Source organism: Pagrus pagrus, assembly GCF_965226575.1.
Source record: "Pagrus pagrus genome assembly, chromosome: 7".
Lineage (NCBI taxonomy): Eukaryota > Metazoa > Chordata > Actinopteri > Spariformes > Sparidae > Pagrus > Pagrus pagrus.
In genome coordinates, this window is record NC_140191.1 from 14,796,345 (window position 1) to 14,820,960 (window position 24,616).

General features: G+C 40.1%; 1 protein-coding gene across 1 annotated transcript; it reads right to left on the reverse strand.

Moving 5' to 3' along the window:
- Positions 1-507: 507 nt before the first annotated feature.
- rorc (RAR-related orphan receptor C) lies at positions 508-24,342 on the reverse strand. Its single transcript, XM_084357403.1, has 13 exons — positions 24,166-24,342; positions 23,935-24,036; positions 17,044-17,073; positions 7,308-7,393; positions 6,366-6,507; positions 5,925-6,275; positions 5,726-5,827; positions 4,763-4,884; positions 4,182-4,314; positions 3,976-4,083; positions 3,752-3,862; positions 2,593-2,702; positions 508-2,456 (listed from the first exon to the last, which is right to left on the reverse strand). The coding sequence occupies exons 2-13, from the start codon at positions 23,984-23,986 to the stop codon at positions 2,292-2,294; spliced, it is 1,512 nt and encodes a 503-aa protein (XP_084213529.1). The 5' UTR covers positions 23,987-24,036; positions 24,166-24,342; the 3' UTR covers positions 508-2,291.
- Between the last annotated feature and the right edge of the window lie 274 nt (positions 24,343-24,616).

Sequence of the window (24,616 nt, forward strand, 5' to 3'; positions counted from 1 at the left end):
TTGTCTGACGTCTTTCCAAACCAAACTGAAATAACAAAGCAAAAAATCACAGCATATGGAAGCTGTTTAGGAGCTGCATTTTAGTAAACAACCGCACACAGAAGGAGATAAAAGCACTGCTGGTTTTCTGGCCCGACTTGAGGTACACGTAACATAAATTCTTTGTGGCTTTTAGTAGGAAAATGTCATATTTACCACATCCAATTGACTCAGTCTTTTGATTTGCTTCCTCTTTACTTGGTTAGCAACAGTCTCTATAACCCGATGACGACTTTCCATTGCCAGAATGGTCATCCGCAGTGACTAATATTTCCTTTGTGTTAAATGCTGCAGCTGCAGATCTACATGGTGCAGAGATTATGTCTGTATGTCATATGATGTTCTTCAATTTGCAACTGAGAAAAAAAACTTCCTTTTTTATCACACCATAACAGGAGTGTCTTCAGTCTTACACAGCTGTTTGTGTTACTCACTTCTTTCACAAACAGACAAAGTTACCAGATCTGCTCTGTGTCACAGCTTCAGCAGTTTATTAAAAGATTTACATGGATTATTTACTTCAAAACATCAGCCGTTCCAGGAACAGGGAGGACTACATCCGGACATGCAGTACTTAATGCTGAAACCTCTCATCATTTCCTCTTTGCTCATGGCTTTATTCAAAGATATGTAGACAAAACAAAAACATATACAGGTTAATCTGGAAAAACAAAGGAAAAGTTTGCACACAGAGGAAGAGACTTCTACTGTATCTTCACATTTTCTTTCTACACTTAATGCAACATCTTTTCAGAGCTCAAAAGATATAAAAGCCTGTGAGGATTTAGTCAAACACGAAGGATAAAAGTTTAGAGGTACCGCTGCTTTGTCTGTGACAACATCAACCTGAGGAGAAACACTTCTCTACAGACATACAGACACAAAGAGGCAGGTTGTCTCTTGTTCTTTGGACGTGTCGAGCACGAAATATGTACACAGATCATATTCAGCTCTAATTAGTCATTTGTTTTCTGAGGTTGGTAGTCTGTTAGTTTACTGGCATTCGTCAAACCTGATATTTATGTTTTGCATTTTATCGCTCTGTGCATTTAAACAACACACTGAAAGCTGTTCATGTGTGCCATGAAATATATTTCACAAACATTCATGTACCATCAACCTTATGTTTACTTTCCTCTGCCCTGTTTCAGCATCACAGGACGTCAACTCGGCAACTCGTGTACCCAAATTTTCTCTGACTGGGCTTTCAATCTCATGACCCAGATATTAACATGACAAGTGAAACAAATTGAAAAGAAAAAATGAGATGATGAGATTACACAAAAATATTTACATGTACATATTTAGTAGGTGGAACGGAGTCGTTATCGGGCTTTAACAGAGCTTGACGAGTTCACTGTCATCACTATTTTCAATTTGTTTCACATGTCATCTGGGTCATGAGATTGAAAGCCTAGAAAGACCTACTGTGGTTTAACAAATCATCAATAGTCCCAGGATTGCCTTCTTGTTCGGGGACTTTCGGGACATACTGAGCTAATGAATAGACACTGGGAAAGTGGATTGTGTAACATTGATAATATTATCAATCAAGTGTGTACATATAATCATTATTATGAGTGTGTGATGTTCTTATTTTGTTCCTGGAATGTGATGTTTACTTCTAAAGGGAGAAGCATGATAAGCTTCTTGTGGATTTTTTTTTTTGTTTGTCTCTGCCTGCACACTTGCTGTTATTCAGTGTTTCTTTCCTTGTGTCTTAACTTGTTGGAATTATGTTTAACTTAAGTGTTTAGTTATTGCGCAAACAATGGAATCAAGCTGATAACAACTAATAGCATTCACAACTTTTGAAAGTCATCTTTTAATTCCACAGGTGGTCAGTGTTTCATACTGTGAAGATACATTGTCAACTGCTGCACTGACTGTCACTGACTGCCTCTTTGAGTCTGCATGTCTGAACACACTGTGACACACTGTAACTGTAACTGGAGAGAATCACAACAGCACATCCTGAGAGAAAATGAATCCCACTGACAATGTGTCAAAAAAACAACAAAACACATGTTCCCTGGAATAATCAAAATAGTTTTAAGCTATGAAAATATTTGAAATTCATATGTTTGACACAATCTACCAAAAAAAAAAAGCTCTGCTGGGTCTCATATGACTCTAAACACGCTATGATTACTTTTCTCATTTATTTTCATTATTAGAAAAATAGATTCTGTCAGGAAGAAATAATGAGATATAAATGCTCTCTTAATGTATGTGCACGTGTGTGTGTATCATCAGTGAGTGGTCCCAGGCAGCTGCTCGGCCTCAGAGGCGAACAGCTCCTTGTACAGCGGAGGGAACAGTGAGTGAGCAGTGAGCGGGTAACGCTGACTGAACCAGCGCAGCTTCTCCATGTGCATACTGCACAGCGAACGCAACTCTGCCATCTTCTGGTACAGCTGCAGGGAGGACACAGACACATTTATGCTCTGTACGACAGTAAGGAACATGCAGATTAAAGAAAAAATGTTTGCTTTTCCATTAGCCAGTCAGAGGGCTAAAGAGAATGAATCTGCTCTATATTGAGACATGTACCTTGTGCATTAGACTTTCTTGGTTGTCTCGGTGGAGAATGTGTGTGAGTCCTAACTCCACGCTTCTTTGCACTCGCTGAACCCTGCCTCTATCCTCCAGACATGGACGATCTGCACAGAAAGACAAGAAGGTGAAGACAGTTTTATTTTTTATCACTCTACAGTTGTGTGAACAGTCCTGGTTCACGTGGTCTGTTAAAGGTCCCATATTTATTTTCAGGTTTCTACTTTATGGGGGTGTTTACCTGCTTTAATGCTCAAAAAACCCATTATTTTTCTCATACTGTCTATTGCTGCAGCACCTCTATTCACAGTCTGTCTGAGAGTGCCTGCCTCTCTTTAAGGCCTCCCTTCCAACCAGCTTAGTCTTCTCTGATTGGTCAGCTCTCACAGGCCTGAGCAAGCACCCTCGTACCATGTTTCTGTATCAGCTCTGTTGCTGGTTTTTGCAACCACAGCTGTGCTGGGGGTGTTGCTAAGGGCGGGGACTGCGTAGTTGTGACATCACAACTTTACAGAAGTCTTGAAGGCTTATTTAAAGGTACAGTTTGTGAATAAAGGCAGTGTGCTTTTTCTGTGTGGACTAAGAGATTAGATACTTTCACAGTATTTGTATAGCACACAACCCTGCTTTATGATCAAAATAGACATGGACATCTCACTTTCTACAATATGGGACCTTTAATATTACCATGTTTGTTGACAGCCACTAGGGGGCAGAGTGGTTAATTGTGTGGGAATGAATGCAGCAAAACATGATGGAAAATATGCTAAAATACTTGTGTTTATCAATAAGTTGACTGATATTTGTCAGCTGAACGCGAGGGTGAATATTTCAGAATTATGTTTTATGTTTGTTATTACCTAAATTCATACCACAATTAATACTGTTTTTTCAAAAATGTTAACTTTTTGGTCTGAGAGATGATAGACTGACTAGATTTAGCAATCAAGAATGACCAGTTTAAATATATAGACCAGGTAAATCCTGGAGAACAAGAAAAGAAAAGTCAACAAAGTAAAATGGAAAATGGAAAGTAAAAAGCTTGAAATATGTTGCTCATCCACTGGTACCCATCTGCACCGAAGTGCATTTTTTATGTTTCAAATACTGAGGAATAAAATGCAACATAATTGAGAGACAAGTGAGATGATCTTACCTGTGTTGATCAGCACGAGAGCACTGAAGAGAGCGATCTGGTGCTCAGTGAGCTTCAGAGCACACATACCGTGAGCAAATTCAAACACCGCTGTGATTAAATCACCACATGCTGCAAGAGAAGAAACCACAGAGCCCTGATAAACCACAGTATTTTTATTTTATGCTGAATGCCATACAGTTTCCAAACTGCCTTTGTGCTTCAGTGTGTAGACAAATCCTCACCCAAAGACTTGAAGACTTCAACTCCAGCAAACTTCCCGTCAAAGAAGACAGTGTTGTTCTCTGTGTTGAAGAACCGACTCATCCTGACCAGAACCACCTCCATGGAGCCTGAGCGGAAAAAAAAGGGAAGAAAGAGATCGGTTAAAAGAGCGATATAAAGTATTTCAGATTGTAAGTGAAGGTGTCTTCTTGTAAGGTAAACCCACCAGTCTTCAGGAGAGCGATCTGGTCGTTCTGGCTGAGATTACGGAAGCCCGGGATGTGCTTCGCGAACTCCACCACATACTGCACTGCGTCAGTGAGCCGGATGGCACAGTGCTGCCACATCTCATCCACTGACTGAAAGTGAGAATAAGTAGGAGAAAAAAGATTTTAGGGTGAGATACGTTTGCAACCTAACCGTCAAATCAATCAAAATTCAATTCATCCCACATAAACTCACCCTCTTTGTCATAACCACTCAGCTCTTCCTCTAATTTAGAATATAACGTTTTTGTATTATAGTTCTTTATTTACTCTAATCATAGCATACTTGTACGTGCTAATGAAAGGTCATTTTTTGAGGTTCAAAAAGGTCATTAAACTTGAATTGAACATAGGCTTTCTGTGTGATCAAAGACAAAGAAGAGGAGGGGAAAATGACGAATCAAGTTCTTTCAGTCTTCTCTTTGATGAATCAAAAGTTGCCTCAGCCTCAAGCCATCTGAAATGGCATGTTTTGCTTTGAGACTGCGTAACTGAGTAATGTCACACAAATACAAAAGGGAGTGTGAGAACCACTACCTACTTTGTTCTGGTAGGTTTGGATCTCCTCTCTGCTGAACAGCTTCCATCTGAGAGCCTGCAGCTCCTCCACTCGGTACTGGCTGGTCTCTCTGTGGGAGCGCACAATGTTGGCACACAGCTCATCTGAAGAGAAAGAAATATAATGTTAAAAATAAAACACACATGTTATTGGGTATGGAAGCCAAGAGGGGACATACTTGCAATAATTTTTTAATGCCGAGTTAATTATTCCGATCAAACAAAGTTTGTTATCATATGAAAATCTTGAGGATAATTTACCGTGTTATCTCGTAAAAAACAAAGAGGCAGATGAATCTGTCCGGGAAGCAACAACCAAAGCAATTCTCGATGGGATATTGTTGGGTATTTGAATGGTACAATTAAGTATGTTATTAAATAAGTGAGATTGAAGCACAGTCTAATGCGTTGATCAATAAGTGATACTCCTTGATCTGACATTCAGATTCCTTGATCTTAAATCAGTTGCTACAGTTTAACATGCAGTCTGTGAATGCTAGTGTGGCATTCCTGATCTTTGATAAATAGTTTAAGTTAAAAGAGGAAACAACCTTTTGTTTTCTCATGATACCAGGTTGATTATCTCATTATCTCGAGAGAACAACGCTTATTTGAAATAATGAAATAATTAACTCGCCATATTGAGATAATGGCATTAAAGGAGACATATAATGCTCATTTTCAGGTTCATAATTTTATTTGGGGTTACTACTAGAATAGGTAGAATAGGTATGAGCATTAAAGCATACATGCTGTGGGAGAGAGGAGCTTCTGTTGGTGCAGACTTTGACCATTTTATCTTTCAAGCTCTTTTACATGCACAAGGAACTGTATAAAACACTGAAGGAAAGGAAAAAAACTAAAAAGCATAACAGGTCTCCTTTAAAAAATGCAAGCACGGCTCATCTCAGCTTCCGTACGTTAGCCCAGTGTGCTGTTTGCTCACCCATGTTTCTCAGAGAGTGAGGATAGAGGCTGTAAGGGTCCTCCAGAGGACTGTATGCATGAATCGCCATCATATCATGAGATACTTGTCTGGAGTCAAACCCTGACATGAGGAAGAGAAATGACAGAAAAATAAGGAACAAGCAGAAGAGGATAAAGGGAACTGTACACAGTGAAATGAGTACACACGAGTGCCTCACCTCTTATGTCGGGGTGACCACTGTTGTCCCCCCTCCCCTGGGATCTCGATGTGGGAGAGACACCTGAGCCTCGGTAGATCATACCCGACACCTGCGACTCGTTTGGGGAGCACACCAGGTAAGGATGCATATCAGCGGGGTAGGGGAGTAGATCGGCGTCCCCGCTGAAGGAGTAGGCCATGGGCTGAAGGAGCTGCGGGGAGCGGTCTTGACGGGCCTTGGTGGGGTAGGACAAGACAGACTGGGTGTCTCCCTGTAGCTGCTGCTGTTGCTGCTGCTGCTGTCGGTGTCTCTCCACCTCAGCGATCAGAGAGTCCCGCTGACGTTTGGACATCCGGCCAAACTTCACCGCTGCGGAGGACAAAAAATGGACATACAGAAATAAACAAATGCTGAATGAAGGATTGAGTTTGTCTGTGTGTCAGTGTGTTTATGTCTCACCATCCCTGCTCATGCCCTGCGCCAAGCACTTCTGCAGACGGCAGTGTTGGCAGCGGTTGCGGCTGGCCCGGTCGATCTGACAGTTGTTCTGCCTGGAGCAGGAGTAGGATACAGTAGGCAGCTGGCTACGCCGAAAGAATCCCTGAGGAGTGAACAGACCAACAGAAATAGGGGAAATTTTTGAGCCAGATACCAATATAGAGTCTTGAGATCCCTTAAAATATCATTTTTTAAATGCACAGTATGTCATTTTTGCTGCTTGGGATCTCTCAATCAAAACCAAATCATGAGACCCGTGATGATGTCACAAAGTAGCGCAGGATCATGGGAGTTGTTCTCTCCACAGTTGAAGAACCACTATTGGCTTGCAAGATATGTAGCTAGCTAGCAGGACATTGGCTGCTGGAGTTTCTCAAACATATCTTGAACATTTCTGTGCTAACATTTATCTTGGGTATTTATCAGCTGAATATATATAATGAAACCAAAAAAAATCTGCAAGAAGATAATAATGAATTTACCACATTCCCTAAATTTTATGTGCTTATTTGAGTTCTTGCTGAGAGTCAAATGAAACGATCTGGATCTGTATGTTCAGTAGGAAGCTGGAGCAAGCAGCCGGTTAGCTTAACTTATTGTCTCAGGAGGGAACAGTTAGCTTGGCTCTGAAGTGGAGACTCCACAAAGTAACCTTAGTCAAGAAATAAAAAATTTAGCTTTAGAGAGGCTGGTTGGAGGACATTTTACCTTTAGACAGAACAAGGCTAGCCGTTTCCCCTCGTTTCCAGGTTTTGTGCTAAGCTACGCTATCAGGCTGCTAGCATACTGAATGGACACACATGAGAATGGTATGAAAAGCCATTTCCCAAAATGTTGAACTGCCCCTTTAATACCGATGCATGTGTTTGTACAGTGAGTGTGTGTCGGACGCTGCCATCTCACCTTGCAGCCCTCACAGGTGATGACTCCATAATGCACTCCGGAGGACTTATCACCGCAGATCTTGCAGGGGATGACTTCAATCTGGGCTGAGCACACATGGAAGTAAAAGTTGTGATTAACATGTTCAGACGCAGCTCTCCTCTGCTTTCCTCCACACAGGCGCTTCTTCACAGTCACTTGGTTAATGACACATCAAGAGGGAGAAAACAACTGTAACACACATACAAGCAAGTAGCTTCCAACAAATGTCTGACAGCTGACCTGATGAGTATCAGTCCCCTGTAAGTGTAAGATGAACTCATTACCTCGTATTTATCAATTCAAATGACAGCACGGTAAAATCTCAAGTGTAAGAATTGTGACATCGGATTCTGCTCTGATACTGTTAAACTTTTCTGATTAAAAAGTGGATTCATCTTCACTCCCGCCAATCAGCCTGACTGCAGCAGCGATCCACAAAGAGGACTTCCATTGTCGGTTGTTTATTGACTGTAATGTTGACTGCTGACTGGAGCTGGAGAGGAACTGTACTTTACTTCATGAACGTTACGTTAAAGAGAGGAGAGGGGAAGGATAAGAGGGAGAACCAGAGTCTCGGGTGAGTGCTGAGGTGAGAGAGAAATCAAACACACAGACACCAGCTTAAGTTATCTTGGGTCAGATAAATGCAAATTACCCCCCTCATTGGTGGTAAACACATAACGATTGCTGATTAAAGCTATCTGACGTGACTCAGGGCACAAATGTTCATGGACGGTAAAATGTTTTAAAGTTTTATTACCGTTAAGTTTAGTCTCGTTTCATGACTGCAGAGTCAGGCAGCAAACCTGAGAATTTCTCTGGGTTTGAACATTGCTGGAAACATCTGGACAATGTAAGTAACTCAACAAAATGTATAACAAAGTTTTTAGACTTTTTAATGTAAAATCCTTTTGTATATTATATTTACATTATTTTAACAATATTGAAAGATTCCTTAAAATTTCTGATTCATGAAATATTTTAATAAAAAACATCAATCTCAACCTCTGTAAAGAAACAGTTGTGCCTGTTAAAGTGAAATATGCCAACATCATAATGACACTGCATGTTTTTTACCCAGAGAAGTAAACTGGAAATTGATTCCCACTGTGAGAACTTAGTGTTCTGCTGTACTTCCCCTTTCACATCTATCAGTTGTTTTGTGATCGGAGTAAACCAAAGGTATTTTCCTCTCCAACACCCCTTGCCCTAATAATAAATGAGCAAAATAACATCAAATATGATGAGGAGAGTCTTCTGAGGACGTGGAATATTTGCAAATGGAGTAAGGCGGAGAATATGAAGGTGTCAACCTCAGAGCGCTTTCAAGTGGTTGACTGGCTTCTCTTTCACTCTGACTGTCCCTCTTTCATGTCACTTCTTTCTTTGTGAATCCTTCTCTGTCTCGCTCATAAAGGACACAGCTGCCAGTAATGCACTCTCTCTCCTTCATCACTGCCAGTAACCGGCCATCCCCCTTTCACCTCCCCACCCCCCCCCCCCCCACCCCCCATGCCCCTGATCTCTGTGAGCTCTTACACCCCTCAGATTTTTTTGCGTAGCGGCGATTTTTCTGTCAGAACCAGACAAGTGCGATACACGTTGCCTCGGTGACAGAGGAGTTTTAAAGCGTGTTCTGTCAAACGTATCTCTAAATAAACGACAGAGGAGCGCGCATCGCTAGCTGCGTGATTCGCATTATGTAACACTTTTATGAATGATAATACTCACCCAGGAAGCAGATCACACAGTATTGTCATTTTGTTCACTATTATCTCTCTTTTTATCTATTCCTGTCATCTCCTCTCTTCCTTCCACAAATGCACTGATGGTGTGACAATTACGTCTGATGCTTATAGGCAGCAGTATTTCCGTGCATAACTGTGTCAGATTTGTTCACGAGTGTATGTGTGTGTCAGTGTGTCAGTGTGTGCCCTCTTTACGCGGTGCCACAGGGATCACCTGAAGGCTCCTGAGGAGGACAGGAGGTCTGAGGTAAAATGCACTTTTTGGATTATTGCGTCGAGCAGTTGCATGTATGATAAAGCAGAAATACTCACTGCTGATTGGATTGTGACCGCTACCTATAGAAGTAATTGATTCACCTCAAGATTCACCTCAAGATAAGGATTAGTGTATTTCACAGATTTGACAAAATACTGAAATATTGGGGGGAAAAAAAGCCCCCTCGGAAGATGAAACACATCCCTTCAAACGCAACATCATGTAATATTATATTGATCATTGAGTAAAATAAAGTTACTGAGCTGCGACTATGATTGTGTGTCTGTCAGCAGTGCAGGATAGGTGGAGAGAACATAAGTGGTCTCTGTTTTTTCACTATTTCAGTTCTGATTGTCAACCTCAAACAACAGGAAATCCACTGAGACCCACAACCTTTCACTGTTCATGTAGACACGCACGCACACACACAAACAGCAATCGCACACACCGCTCCTACAATAACTTTCCATACAATCTTAGTACTAATAATTCTCATAGGTCGTGACTAAAACCAAAATACAAACACCTGCAAAACAGTGTTGTACTTTTCTGCTACTTTATACTTCCACTCCACTACATTTTGGAGGCAAATATTGTACATTTTACTCCACTACATTTATTGATAAGTCTAGTTACTGGTTACTTTGCAGATTACATGCTGCATCAGAGCCAAACAGCATATTTTTAAAGAGTAACTCCAACAATGTTCCACATTGAAGTGTGTTTACAGGTCTTGAGGAGTACAATTGCATATGTGAAAAAAGCAGTACAAAGCGTTTTGTGGCTCCGGAGGAAGCTGCATGTAATCTGATAAATTGCTTCCAGTGTTGTCACTCAGTGGCTCAGTTGCATTGTAGGTAATGTAGGCACCAGGTTTTGAAAAGCAGTCCACTGGTCTGCATTGCACCCTAAAACACTTTAACACAGTTTAAAAATAAATGATCAAAATCAATACAACAGGAGATATATACAGTAGTGCTCCCCAAGACCTGTAAACACACTTTAATGTATATAATTGGGCGAGGTACCTTTTAAATGTATTTATCTTACTGGCAATCAATAAAAAAAAGAAATAATTGGCCAGACTAAAGTGCATTTATTCCAAAATGACATTTGATACTTAAGTACTTTTAATATCAGATACCTGAAGACTTATGTTCAACGCTATTCAAATAAATAATTGACTTCAATCAAAGTGATACTTTAACACGATAGTTTTACTTTCACTCAAGTACGACTTCTGGGTACTTTTTTACAATAATGGTGGAAAATTAACTTTGACCGAATCTACGATCAGCAGCTGTGAACTCTTTGTGTGTCTCTGACCACACGCCTTGACCGATCAAACCCATCATCTCCTGGTGTCTGTGCACGTGAGAGATAAAAATACCCAAAAAGAACCAAAACCACCTTCATTTCTCCCTTTAGTGTCTTTCTCAGCGACAGAGTAGGGGCTATAATATCCAGCGCGCAATACAGCTTAAAGACGAGTGCTTGTTTTACAAATACATGTACGTTGGAACTAAAAGTGGACTTTTTAACTGCCTAATGCCTAAATAGCTAATGTTGATTTATACTCGTGTGGCAGGCCTGCTCCACAGCTCAACATGACCCAAATAATGAGGTATTTTGGAGTTATAGATATTTTTAAAATAGAACTGACTTTCCAGTCTAGTGGTGCCAAGCAACACTATTTTGTTTAGCTGCATTATGTCACGACTTACTCTTAACAATCGCTGAGTATTCTATAGGCGTCCCAGAAACACCCTACATTATGAAACCAACCATAAATACACCGCACAAAGTTGCGTTAACATCTTCATACTGAAGCATGATCATGTAGGGAAATCAATCAATCTGATCGCTTTAAACTCCTGGATCATTCTAGATCATTCTAGATCATTCTAGACTCACTTAATCATGTGCTGGTTGATGTTATGAGCAGTGAAGAGGTTTGAGTACAGTCGATGGAAATATTCTGGTCTGTCAGACTAAATAAAAGAGTGCCACCTTCCTCCCACGCTTCCGCACACAAAGTATACCAAGACGCCGCCACACAGAGATGGACTGATTTCTTTCAATCATTACTCCAAGTTATCAATGACTTAAAAAGCACATTCGTCGACGTACAAACAACTGAAGCGTTGCCGTATAAACACAAATACAAATCAGAAAACGTTCAGAGGTTTTAGTGTGATGACTTTCTAATGAACGCGGGACAGGAAAACATTTAATTTTCAAGCTTGATGACAATAAAAAAAAGAGCACTTCACCGAGACGTTTTTAATGTGTTAAATGACGACAGCCTGAAAAACAGTAATCAATATGTATCACTTTAAATAAACCACAAACATATTCAAATATCAAATACTGAGTACTTCATATGAAAAAAACAGACCTTTCAACCCAGACAGAGTTACTCTCAATAATCACAGTACTTTTGTGTATGTGTGTGTGTGTGTGTGTGTGTGTGTTTGTATGTGTGTCGGTGGGTGGTGTGTGGTGTGGGGAGTGAGGAGGTGGACGATACAGATTGCCCCTCTCAAGTCATCACTCTGTGCCTGAAATCACCTTGTCAGCAGCCTTTTCTTTGCACTGTAAACGGACAAAAAACCTCAACTTTCCTCTGACGGAAGCTTACCTTTAGTACACACGCAAGCAAGACTGCAAACAAAGTTTGTGTACACACCCCACACCCATATGCACACATACGCACACACACTTTCACAGACACACAGAGATTAACAAACAAGAACACACAAATCAATCCCAAGTTTTTTAAATAATTCTTATTAAATCCAGAGCAGGAGGATTACACACACACACACATATGTGTATATAAATACACACAGGGCGCTAAAGTCTTTCCGCCAACCAAATGGCTAACAAATGTTCAAATTTTACCAGCCACTCAGTAGATTTATTGGCTGGTGAGTGAAACAGATCGACCAGCCACCTGCATATATTACCAGCATCTGTTGAATGGTCCTATCCTATTTTATTCATCTACAACACCACCTTCTCATAACCTCCGTAATATGATTTTAAAATAATGAAATCATTCATTAAATTTCATTATTGTTGATGGTAAAGACTTTGAGGGGATTATGTTGCTTTCCACTATATCAATTAATATAAATTATACTATACAATATTTTAATTTAGTATGTTGCTGAGCCAAGATGTTAAAAACATCTCAACGTTTTGTTTTTTGTTTTTTATTTTTTATTCAGGCACCATTTGGTCAATAAACACAGGTGTATTTTCTATTGTATTAGAATTTATGAGGTGGGGAAAAAAAACTTTGTGAAATATTTGTAGTCACCAAAATAAACTATAATACATAATTATAATATACATAAAATTGATGCTTTTCTTATGTATTTGCCATCAAAATAAAAGGAAAGTGTACCAAATCCTACTTTCGATTCATTGGTCCTGCCGTGCAAAGCGAAAAGGGATCTAAAAATGACTCTGACTTACTAACACAAAATTAAAATACGCCTGTCAGCGATGACTTCCTTCATGAAAAGCCGTCATCTAGGACTGCAATTTTCTTAAAATAAATGTAATCTGTATTTTAGGATATAGATAAAAAAAAAAAACGAGTTAATACAAAAAGAACAGAAAAGAAACAAACTGAATGAAAAGTATTCACCGTCGCATGAAATAAAGATTATTCCCAACAATGACAAACTACGGTAATCTATTAAAAAGTATCAGACGGCACTCGTCTGTATTAAATATTTAGTCACTGAACATTTCCGGACACGTATATTTCACCGCTGCCTACGAGTCTTTGAGTGTTCAATAATGTGAGAACTGCTTCACTACTTAGTTTCATTCATTATTTGACAACAACAGAGTGAGAAAAACTACCTACAGAACCATGTTTGAGAAAATTATCAAAGCTGATCTGAAAACTAATTACCATCACATTTACCATATTTTACTTTGAAGTGTGGCTGAACTTGGGGGTGTTTGAAAGAGGTAATGTTTTGACAACGGGTATGAATCAGCTCAACTGTTGCAATTCTTTACCATATTTTTCGGGGGGAATGTGTCACCTGCGACTTTTGATGTTAGCTTTGATCTGAAGCCAAACGCTTCTGCTGCTTTTGGAAGTGCTCTGCAGGTTCGTGCACCCGGAGGAACAAGGAAATCCTTTGTGATAAAGAAACTGTCTAATAGTCAACGCAGGAATCCCCCCAACACAACAACAAAGCCATATGAATCGTGTGTGCGTGAATTCTGGGCGACATCAAGCCCACTGCCAGTGTGTAACAGCGGAGAGTAAGACCATTAATTGTTTATCACTGAGGTGAAGACCCAAGTTGTATATTTTGCAGTGGGAGGCTGCTTTTCTCTCTCTCGTGCGCACAGTATCCACACACAGCTGCAGGGCTGAGATATGCTTCATCTAGGCGCCATCTAACAAGCAGCTGCAGATCTGTGTGTGTGTTTGCATGTTGCAGGAGAGGGAGTGTGTAAGCAACTTGCAAAGACATTATTTCTCATGCCCTTCTCCGCTCTGTGTTTTATTCAATCAATTCTGAAATACTTTGTAAAATAAATCAAATTCTTTATCACTTTAATAATCGCATTTCTACAATCTTATCAGCATTTCCTCTGCATCCTGTCTACTGTATGTGTGTGGAGTCAGTCCATTCAAACTGATGCACTGCGGTTGTGAGGCATCCTGTTTTCCTGTCTCTTTCGGTTTTAAGTTGGTTAGAATTCGGTGGAAGTGTATTTGCAAAAAAGGGTTTGCAACATCTCAAATGTCATATTATGACCCGGCCTCTTGGGTCTTAATTGGTTTTCATTTGTTACTTAAATTACTTATAATGGAAATATGGTTACTCGAGACAAAAACACGAAAGGCGGACATCTGGTTTTTCGAAGTGAACTTTTTAAACGACTTATTGCACCCTGATTCTCAGCATCTTGAGTCGCCTCAGCCTGTCGCCTGAGGTGCACTGTACATGTGGGAGTGAGACAGCGGGTAGAAATATCTGAGACATGATTCAAATCTTAAATGCATCAAAGGAAGCTCAAACTTGAGTCATGTTGCCAAACCATAAGACTGAAACACATATATCGATGTGAACGTAAACCAACAGTCATACGATCAAGACCTCTGGAGAGACGCTACATTTCAAAACAAATAAGAACGCCTGCCTTCTTAAGGTATGCTTTAAACTGTGTGAGCGTGTGTGTGTGTGTGTGTGTGTGTGTGTGTGTGTGTCTTTAAGATGGGATCTTGGATCCAATACAAACCTACTAAAAATATCTGGTTGATTAAAGCTTGAACTTAATTAAAACATTATTTTCCAAAATTGCTTGACATAAGTGCATAATCGTGAAATTTAGAGCAAGTTTTGCTGTTTAACCAGGTGCTACATCAAACCCGAAGTAAAAAGCTTAATCACACAGCCTGATAACGTTCAAAAAAAGGCAACGCGATTGAAGACGCAGGTGTCGAAGTCTGCATGAAAACAGTTATTTCAAGGACTTCACAAAAGCTATAAAAAAAAGTTTAAAACCAAAACGTGACATTATTAGACGTCTTGAACACACAACGGTCCGTCAAAAGCATCAGCTCGCAGTCACATCATCGCTTTGAACAATCGTAAACTGTAAAATCATGGTGCGTTGGAGAGAAACTTTGCCAAAAAATCATGAAATTGATCTAATCAATAAAATATCTTTGATTGTACTACCCACACACACAAACACACACACACACACACACACATATACACACCAAAGAACTTCATCCCTACCTCGCATCATCCTCACTCCTCCACTCGTCTCAGACGTTTGTCCCACTTTCACAATCTCACTTTTCCTCTCACTTTGTGTTTCTTTTCACACACTTCTTTTTTCTTCACACCACCTATCAGTCCTTTCAATCTTTCTTCTCTTTTCGTTCGTCCTTTAGCAAAGCCAGGTCAGGTGCTCACTGCAGCTTTAGCAGACATATTCAGACTTTTGAGTGTCAGTCACCGCCTCACCTTCCTTGTCTGTGTGTGTGTGTGTGTGTGTGAGTGTGAGAGAGAGAGAGAGAGAGAGAGAGAGGAGAGACACAAAGAAAAAGGGGGGACTGTCCCCTTGCCTAGCGTCTCTCTCAAGGTACTTTTTCCTCATACCTTTGTTGTTATCCTTCACCCCCTCACTTGACACGACAAATCGAAAAATTTGCCTTATACTGTCTGGCACCTTTTAGACTCTCCCTGAGAACTGAAGTCAAACTTTTCTCAACAGGAATGATTAAGAGATGATGTAGTAGATGTTATCTGTTCTCAAAGTCACACCTATGATTTCCACTTAGAATATTCAGGTTGCTGAATCTTTTGATGCACATGGGTGTGTTTTTTTACTCTGACAGTAATAAGAAAATACATTGAGATATTTTATTTGTGTGAAAGTCACTAAATAAAGTCCTAAATTGTGTTTGTTTATAGGTAAAATCTTCAACTGGCAACTTGTCAGATAAATGTAGCACAATATTTCTTGCTGAGATGTAGTAGAGTAGAAGTAGAAGTAGAAGAAAATGGAAAGCAATGAACTAAGTACAGTAAAAGTTCCTCAAATTTATCCTTAAACCAGGCTGAGCCCAGTCACCGGGGCATAATGTTACAGTATATGCTTATTAGCAGACTTTCTCATCAATAGGTGGAGGGGAAGGTGGCGGCGATATTACAAGCCACAAAGCTGCCAAACGGGTGACCGCTGTTTGAGTGTGTGGGGACATCTACAGCCATTTTTGTGGAGACCAAAAGCGACAGTTTTTCACGGTAAGGCGGACCATCTCCAGCCGTTATTGTGGCAACCAAAACATGAATTTTAAGGCAAACCATGATGTTTTCTTCACCCTAACCAAGTGTTTTTTGCGCCTAAACCTAAGCAAAGCATAAGCTGTGTGACAACAGAGAAATGGGAAATTCAACCTAAACAAACGTAAAGTTGCAACATTAAGTTTAAACTTTTTTGTCTGGCTTACAATACTTGAGTGAATATAATTAGTTATCTTTCCCTCCCTCCATCTATAGCACCTGACTGATAAACGACACAAGACCTCCGTCCTTACTGCTAACCTCCGAAACAAAATCCTGAATAATAACTCCACTCTTTCTGGTTTTACGCGCATTCATTCACCAACAACAATCAATACAGTCATTATTATTTATGCTCGTTTTATCATCACACCACCTAACCCGAGGGTTGGCGGAGTGTTACACGCAGCATCTCTACTGTTGATAACACACCCAGGTGTGCTAAAGCTGCGGCAGAAAGTGTTAAACCAAAGAAGTTAAAAAAAGACAAGATGCTATCGCTGTCATCTGCACTCAGATGCCAAAGTGCCAAAGCCAGAGTAGTTGTATTTTCATCACTGTGTGTGTGTGTGTGTGTGTGGGGGGCAGCACAGGTGCAACACACAGCACCTAATAGCCCAACTCCAGTGACACCACAGTGCTTGTGTGTGTGTGTGTGTGTGTGTGTGTGTGTGTGTGTGTGTGTGTGTGTGTGTGTGTGTGTTGCCGTACAGGTGCAATGTTGTATGTTCGCTAACTATGAAGTTAACCACAATGCATGCACAAATATCTAGCACAAACACAAGCAATGTCATTACCACACGCAGACAGACAGACACACATGCATGCTAACACACACACACACACACGCTGAATCTCATAAAAAAACTTACTCAAATGAGTCTTCTTGGACACGGCTCCTCCTGAAGGAGAAAAATGGAGTAAGTGAATCAAAATTACACAACAAACTTGATTACAGATGAGCATCAGGGGTGAATATTTTCGAGGCAGAAATATAAAGATGCAGTGTACTCGTGGGCTTCATACGTCAGACTGAAACTGGGGCTAAACCCCACACTGAGCCCCGGATTACACAACGCTGTGGGACTTTCTATTAAAGAGGGTCAGATCTGATTTTAAACCAGCCACTCTTACAAAATGAAGCACGTTTAGTCAAGAGCTGTTTTTACATGCTTGTATTTACATTTTCTGTCACTTAACACCTCTACTGAATTACATTATATTTACCTGACGCCTACAGTGTAAAATATTATAAACGAGATTGGCACTCTGTCGAGCGCATACCTCTGCCAAGGCCCAACAGTCCCCTTTTAACTCAGTCGAGCCCCGTCCAATATCAAACTCGATAGCCCTGCATCACTCTAAATTACAAACCCGCATAACTGCCTAACCATGATTAAGATCACCAGATCAAATTGTTCTCACTCATAGATACCAGCCACCTAAATACGCCTGACTTTTTTCAGCATCCTTGGATTGTTCCCTGAGAAATTAACAAAAATGTTGAAAAACATCCTATTTTGCAATGTTCACTAAAGGGGTCTATTTCAAGACCCATCCTCCATCCAAGTTTTCCTACTTTCTTTTTAATATTACATTTGCTTACATAATTGTACTTTATGCTCCCCGTACTTCTGCTATTTAAAGGTCCAATTTGAAAGAAAATTGATTTTTGAGTCTCATTTGCAACTTGTCAAATACGGACACTGTGGGATTGTACGTCTGGATGGCTGCCATCCCAAAGCGTCAGTATTTGACAAGTTGCGAATGAGACTCAAAAATCTACTTTTCTTTCAAATGGGACTTTACATATCATTTTAAATTAAGGACTCAGAGTTTTACTACATGATTATTGTGGCCAAATGAATTCATGATAATGATATCATAATAAAGACAATTGTTATCAGTCAAATTCATCTTTAACTTTGTTTACTGTGTGTTTTGACTCTTTTTTGGCTAATAAAGCACTCAAGAGTTTGTGTAAGAAAAAGAAATGAGATGAAATAAGAAACAAAAGATCCACCTTGTGATTATTCACACTATATTATCATAAGTGTATTTTTAACACATTATCAATGTTTAATTTTCATGTTTATTCACAATATTACATCCATATCAGGATACCGCAACACAGGACTTTCACGTAATGCTGCTTTTACTTACTGTAATCCGAATACTTCCTGCACTAGTGAAACCTGCACTGTAGCAGGATTAGCTTTGCAATGAAACATCATGCCCACAGTGTTGAACTGTAAATCAAGTGTCAAGTCAACATCAAAACCTAAAAAAACATACAAATGAGCATGTCACCCCACGGTCATCTAACTATGTGTAATCATGAAAGTTACTTTGATTGCATCAGCTATTACGCAAGGTGTTAAAGGAGAGCAACTGAGACAGAAACTCACCCCGGATTCAAGTTAAACTTTGGCTACGACAGATTCAGCCGCGATAAACTCATTGTCAAATCCTTAGTGACAGTTTAGACCAGGGTGAGCAGCACATAGTACATTTTGGTACTTTTTCCAATGAACAAAGGTCTGTGTGCAGATAAGGAGCCTTACTGATTAAATTAGAAGATTCGTATTTACACTGGTGGGTGTCTGTGTTATGTTTGTGTGACTCTCAGGCACCCACACACACGCAGGAGATAAAGGCAGAGGAAGGTGGGTGTCTGTGAAGCAACAGGTCTTCTTTTTTGTCTGCCTTTTTGACCACAATTGTGAGAAAGTCGAAGTTGCAGTCAGTGTGGGTAAATGCGTGGAGGGTCTGAACCAAGGGGTTTATTTCTGTGTGTATGTGTGCGTGCGTGTGTGAGAAACAGAGAGGTTTGAAGGCAGGTGAGATAAGTATCAATGGAAGATGTAGAGCTAGCCGGCCTTTGTCTGGCGCCTGATCAGGGCCTCTGTGGTTTCCACTGTTTTCCTCCCATCATCAAATCAGTTTTGCTTCATAAGCAGAAACCATGGAATGAAAGCAGAGCGATGCACGCACACGCGGAAAGTGCAAAGGATTTCAACACTAACTGAGCGAAGGTGATTGCTAAATAAAATGACAGAGATTCGCGCTTTGAACGAGACTTTTTGAACTACATATGAGCTTCGTTTCCAAATTGAGGGTAGTCCTTTTTTTAATTCTTCGACGGGTTTAAAATGTTTCCATGAGCCTGAGGGTCTTTGAGCTAAATTAATATGTTGAACAGTTACATAAGCAATGTATTAATATGATTTCAGAGGGGAGTGTGAAGACTGATTGAACTTTATTTCAATTGTCAGTTATATGAATACAGCAGAACAATTTTCTATATGAAAATAATTTGTAAGATCTTTTTTTTTTAATGATAATTACCGGACGCTTTAAAGGTTAAAGCTGTTGGTTGGTTTTGTTCTTTGTAACATAAATGAGCCATGTTAAATGAGTCAAACTCATTGAACTTCACACTGAGCCGCTGTCATTTCTGAAATGTGTTATTAGTGATTTTAAGGTATTAAAGGTGATCTCTGCGCAGGGTGGAATAAACGGTTGTGGTCGGTGGTTCGTGGTGGAAAAATAATCTCACACAATCACCACCATCGGCTTCCGTACAAACTAAATGTGACACAGTGGCACGTACACACATTTAGCAAGACACACCTGTCAGCCAGACCATAAACCTACCACCTTGTACACACACACACAAACAGACACTCGCTATACACGACCCTGGTGATTACAGAGGCACAAACATCAACACTGCTCATCAGTCAAAATCTCACTAACGTCTCTACACTCTGACATCTAAGCTGGCTGCTGAAGTGACAGTTGCAGCGTTACATAACAGCACTGAAGACCACTGAACCCAGAGAGTAGTCTGACCAATGTGCCTGAATATAAACCCGACACATACAGCACAGAGCAGGGACACAATGTTTACAATAAAGCCAGATGAGCTACCAATCTTATCTAACCAGCCCAAAATAAATGTAAGACAGATATTTACAAAACAAAAAGAGAAAATGAACGTACTGTGGTGAATACTTGAAACAAAAATACACATGTATATATTCAGATGAGAGCAGGCCTGTTGAAGCAGGTCTGGATTACAGAATATCTGCCAGAAATTGTAGTTATCCTTGAATCGTTTGTGCTGATTCATAAATAAATTCATAGATTCATATATAATAAAGAAATAAGAAATCTCCCTCAGCACTGAAAAGAATCAATATTAGTTTGAATTAATCCTTAACTACCGTACAATTGCAGTCAATGAGGGGGAAATAAATTTGGGCTAAATGTTCAGTATTTTTGCTTAAGATAAGAGGTCAAAGTGCGACAAAACAACAGTGTGACAAAAACAGCAGGATTCACAGCTTTAAGGTGATTTTAAACATTTTGGAGACTGTCTTGTAGAAAACAAGTGACAATGATTTACATGACTGATTAATAAGAAAATAATATAATAAGAAAAGCACTTTTGGTCTGATACTAATGAATTCAAACTTTTTGTCGTTAAGTAGCGGTATAGCAGTTTTAATTCTAAATTGAAAATCAATCAAAATTAGCATTCGGTTTCAATTATTATTCTTCCAGTGTTTCTTTCTCTTTACTCTCGCTGACTTGTGAGCGTCCTGCACATGTGAATGCTGCTACACACACGCGCGCTGAAAAGAGCGTGGGTTTTGCAGGTGAGGAGACTCAAGCTGTTGTTGTGAAGTGCCCATCTGCCATCTATTTACTCTACTTTTTGTTTTATGTTGACTAGGGAAATATTGTTATTACATTTCGAATCAATTCTTTAAATTCGACCATCTTTACAAATCAGTACTCGATTAGTCTCACAGTGGCACAGCTGTCATTGCTGAAAAAAAATGTTTTTTAAAACTGAATCCTGACTTTAAATTGTGAGTCAAATTGAATTGTGGATTTGGAGAACTGTGACGCCCTCTTTATAAATCAATGAGCAGACGGCTGAGGAGGCCAAATGCTTGACATCACTTTGATTGACAAAAAGCACTAGTATTTCCCCAAAAACTGCAGACTAACATGTGTAGTACAGTATATGTAAAAGACAAAAGGTCACTAAGGGACACCACAGACAGTTTGTATCCAACAATGAACAGGAGCACAGTTTTACTCTACAGGAAGAAGGGACAACAATGTGGAGCAGAACCAGAGACGAAACCGAGCACTCGAGATAAATGAGAAGACACCCACAACAGCCACTAAAACCAAGACACTCATCATCTTCAGATGAGCCATCTCAGCAGTATGAAAAACTGCACAACCACACTGAAACTCCACTTTAACCAGATTAAAACACCATCACAGCAGTTCTAGGACCTGATCAGTAAGTTCCTGGTGTTTTTTTTGTTTTTTGACACAAACCTTTAACCCTTTCACATCTATCCTATTTCCCTTTAAGTAGCGTAAAGGTTGTTAAAATCGTTTTTCTCCACTTTCCACTGTATCGTGTATGCTGTTGTTCCAGCTCAAGATCATTTTTGACACCTTTCCCCCAAAGTAACCCTGCCATATTTGGTATATTTGGAAAGTTTGGCACTCAAAACAAATTTGTGTGGGTTGTTTGGTTGTTTTTATGACTGTGAAACTAACTCATACAAGCATCTACAACACATTTAATACAATATTTAATAATATTATTTACTTTTACTCCTTCCTTATGTTTCTGCTTCCCTTGTAATTACATTTTACATTAAATGTTCAAACCACTACATGACATTATAAAAAATGTAACTAAGTACATTTATTCGAGTACTGTCCTTAAGTAAAGTTTCGAGGTACTATTTTCATTTTCTGCTACTTTTTATTTTCACTCCACCACATTTATTTAATAACTTTAGTTACTAGTTACTTTTCAGATTGCGGTCTGCATCATTCAATAATCTGAAAAATTCTGAATACTGGATTCAATGATTGGCCGGCTGGTAATCTTCAGCAGATAGTAAGGAAAAATGTAAATATATGTGGAATTGTACTCATACTTTTTTGCTTTTACTTTTTATACATAGTACATTTGTTGCCATAGACTTACTTTTGATACTCAAGTACATTTTTTATCGGTACTTTAAGACTTAGTACTTTAAGGTACTTTACATGATATCTTTACTTTTGCACAAGTATGACTTATGAGTACTATTTAAAATACTGGCTATAATAAATACTTGATGATGATTTTGTCCTATCTGTTATCGCTCTTTCTAATGATTATACTACTAAATCATTCAACTAATGACATAAAGGCATATTTTAATATAAAAGACAGTTGTATAAGTACTACGCTCTAGTTAACTTTGCTGCTGACACTGTTCACTATTTATTTTTGATGTAAAATAATAAGGTTCCCAGGAAATTGTGCCTGGAAAATAACATCACTGTTGAGCGTTTTTGTCACATGTTTTTTTTTCTTTTTTCGAAAAGCTTTCGAAGCTCTGAGAAGTGGCAGAAGTATCAATGGCAGACATCTCGAAACCTGGGGAAAATAAAACCGAAACTATCTGCATGGCTCAATGTTACTGTCACTGACGAACTGATCAAGTATCATTTAAAATGCACGACTCTCCTACATTTACAGTAGCTTGCAGTTCAGTTGACTGCATGGTGACACTTCAATTAAAAACTGTCAAATCTCTACCACCTGACAATATAAAAAAGAAACTTTGAAGCTTATTTGTGCACGTGTCAGCATACACCTGACACATATACCCGAAGAAATCATCTTAATCTGTTTGTGCTCTTGTCCTGTATGTTTATCTCTATATTTATACTGTAGTACCACCAAATACTTCTATTACTGTCATAATAAATGACTAAAAGACAACAGCCACCCAGCCACAGTCTGTTCACCCTGCTGCCATCTGACAGAAGATACAGAAGTATCCGGAGCAGCTTCATTCCTCAGGCTGTGAGACTCCTGAACTCATCCTCAACACTCCATCATAACCTTTTTGTTTTCTCGTGCGGCATAAAGGGACCACAACTTGCATTACGTGGTACAGCCCTGTGTTGTAGGGTGACAAATAAATAAATCTTGATCCTTGAACATAACTGAATAAAAGTGGAATTTAAGTACATTTCTCTGGTAAACAAACTATCTGCACGTCCGTCTGCAGGCCTTGTACTCGAATATTATTCAGCTGTCATCCTGCTATGTTTACTAATAATGCTATGTTAAATGCAGGCACTTTCTTTTCTTGACTCTGCGCCTCACATCTATCAAACTGAAGCATCAACAATGATGTTCCTCCTTGATGCAGCAGTGCAGGTGAGCTCTGGCACACTGTGCCGCTCCGCTATGAGAGCAGTGGTTAAGGTGTGCAGTAGGTCTCTGTGGCAGAGGCACCAGGTGTCTTATCTCAAGCGACTGCCAACAGTTTGATTTTAGCCGGGGAGAGGCCTTGAATAGAACAGCATTGACCAAAAACAGAAGCAGAAATAAGAACTAATCCCTGAGGATTACTCCGGCTTACTGCCATTCTTACGCACTCACAGCACCTTAACCACACTCCGGTGAATGGGATGAGGAGGGTTACCCGGGTAAGATGGATGAAAGGAGATAATAGTGAACACAGTGAGACACAAGAGTCAGCTGGTGGAGGACAGGTGAGCAGGAGTGGGTAGAGAAGGGCATGCTGGGAGATCGGAGGGACATGAAATCACACTTTAGCAAATAAAAATCAACTGCAGCCTTGCATCTTGCAGGTGCATTACATTAAAGTACAGCAGTCTGATGTGCAGAATCAAACCTCAGTGATGGATCCTCTTACCTCTTTTGATGGGGTTGTCAGCTAGGGGCACGTCAGGCTCCTCATATTCCATAACTCTCCTGTCAAAACACTGGATGGCCCTACACTCACACACTCACACCTCTCAAACACACACACACACACACACACACACACACAAACCACAGACGCCTCGCTATGTCAGTCTGTTTTTAAACTCCACCTGCCGCCATTTGACTCATGAGGAGACAAACACTGGAGCTGTCACACTACCTGTTGGTCGCTCTAGCGCCCGGGCCGGCGCAGGCATTTGAAAACGTGCAGTGCCATCTCGCCTCCTCTCTGTCCCTTACAGCGGCTCCAAGAACCCGCTCGTCATCTTCTTTAGCCCTCTCTGTCTTGTTCAACAGTACACCTCCTCTTGTGTGGTTGTTTTGAAATAATTTAATTCCCCCCGAGGCAGCAGCAGCACAGAGGAGAGTGCAGCTGCACCGGCCGGCCGTTCACAAGCCGTGCGCCCCGGCCTCCCCCCCTCCTCCCCCTCCTGCGCTCTCTGTGCGCCCTGACCGTCCCAGGCTGGGGAGAGTTATGTCACCGGCTGTTACGTAATAGCAGCGGATCGGGTTTTGCTTTGTAGTGCTCAGTTGAGAAATATAATCCCATGTTGCTGCCACAAATTTCCGCCACACTAATCGAGAAATTGCAAGGAGACATTGAATTCCGG

Coding starts and splice junctions, on each gene's coding strand:
- rorc (XM_084357403.1), bottom strand. CDS start 23,986: ATGGAATATGAGGAGCCTGACGTGCCCCTAGCTGACAACCCCATCAAA. Junction 4,315..4,762: donor TCCAAACCTACCAGAACAAA/GTAGGTAGTGGT, acceptor TCTCACTTTCAG/TCAGTGGATGAGATGTGGCA. Junction 2,703..3,751: donor TCTCGTGCTGATCAACACAG/GTAAGATCATCT, acceptor CTTTCTGTGCAG/ATCGTCCATGTCTGGAGGAT.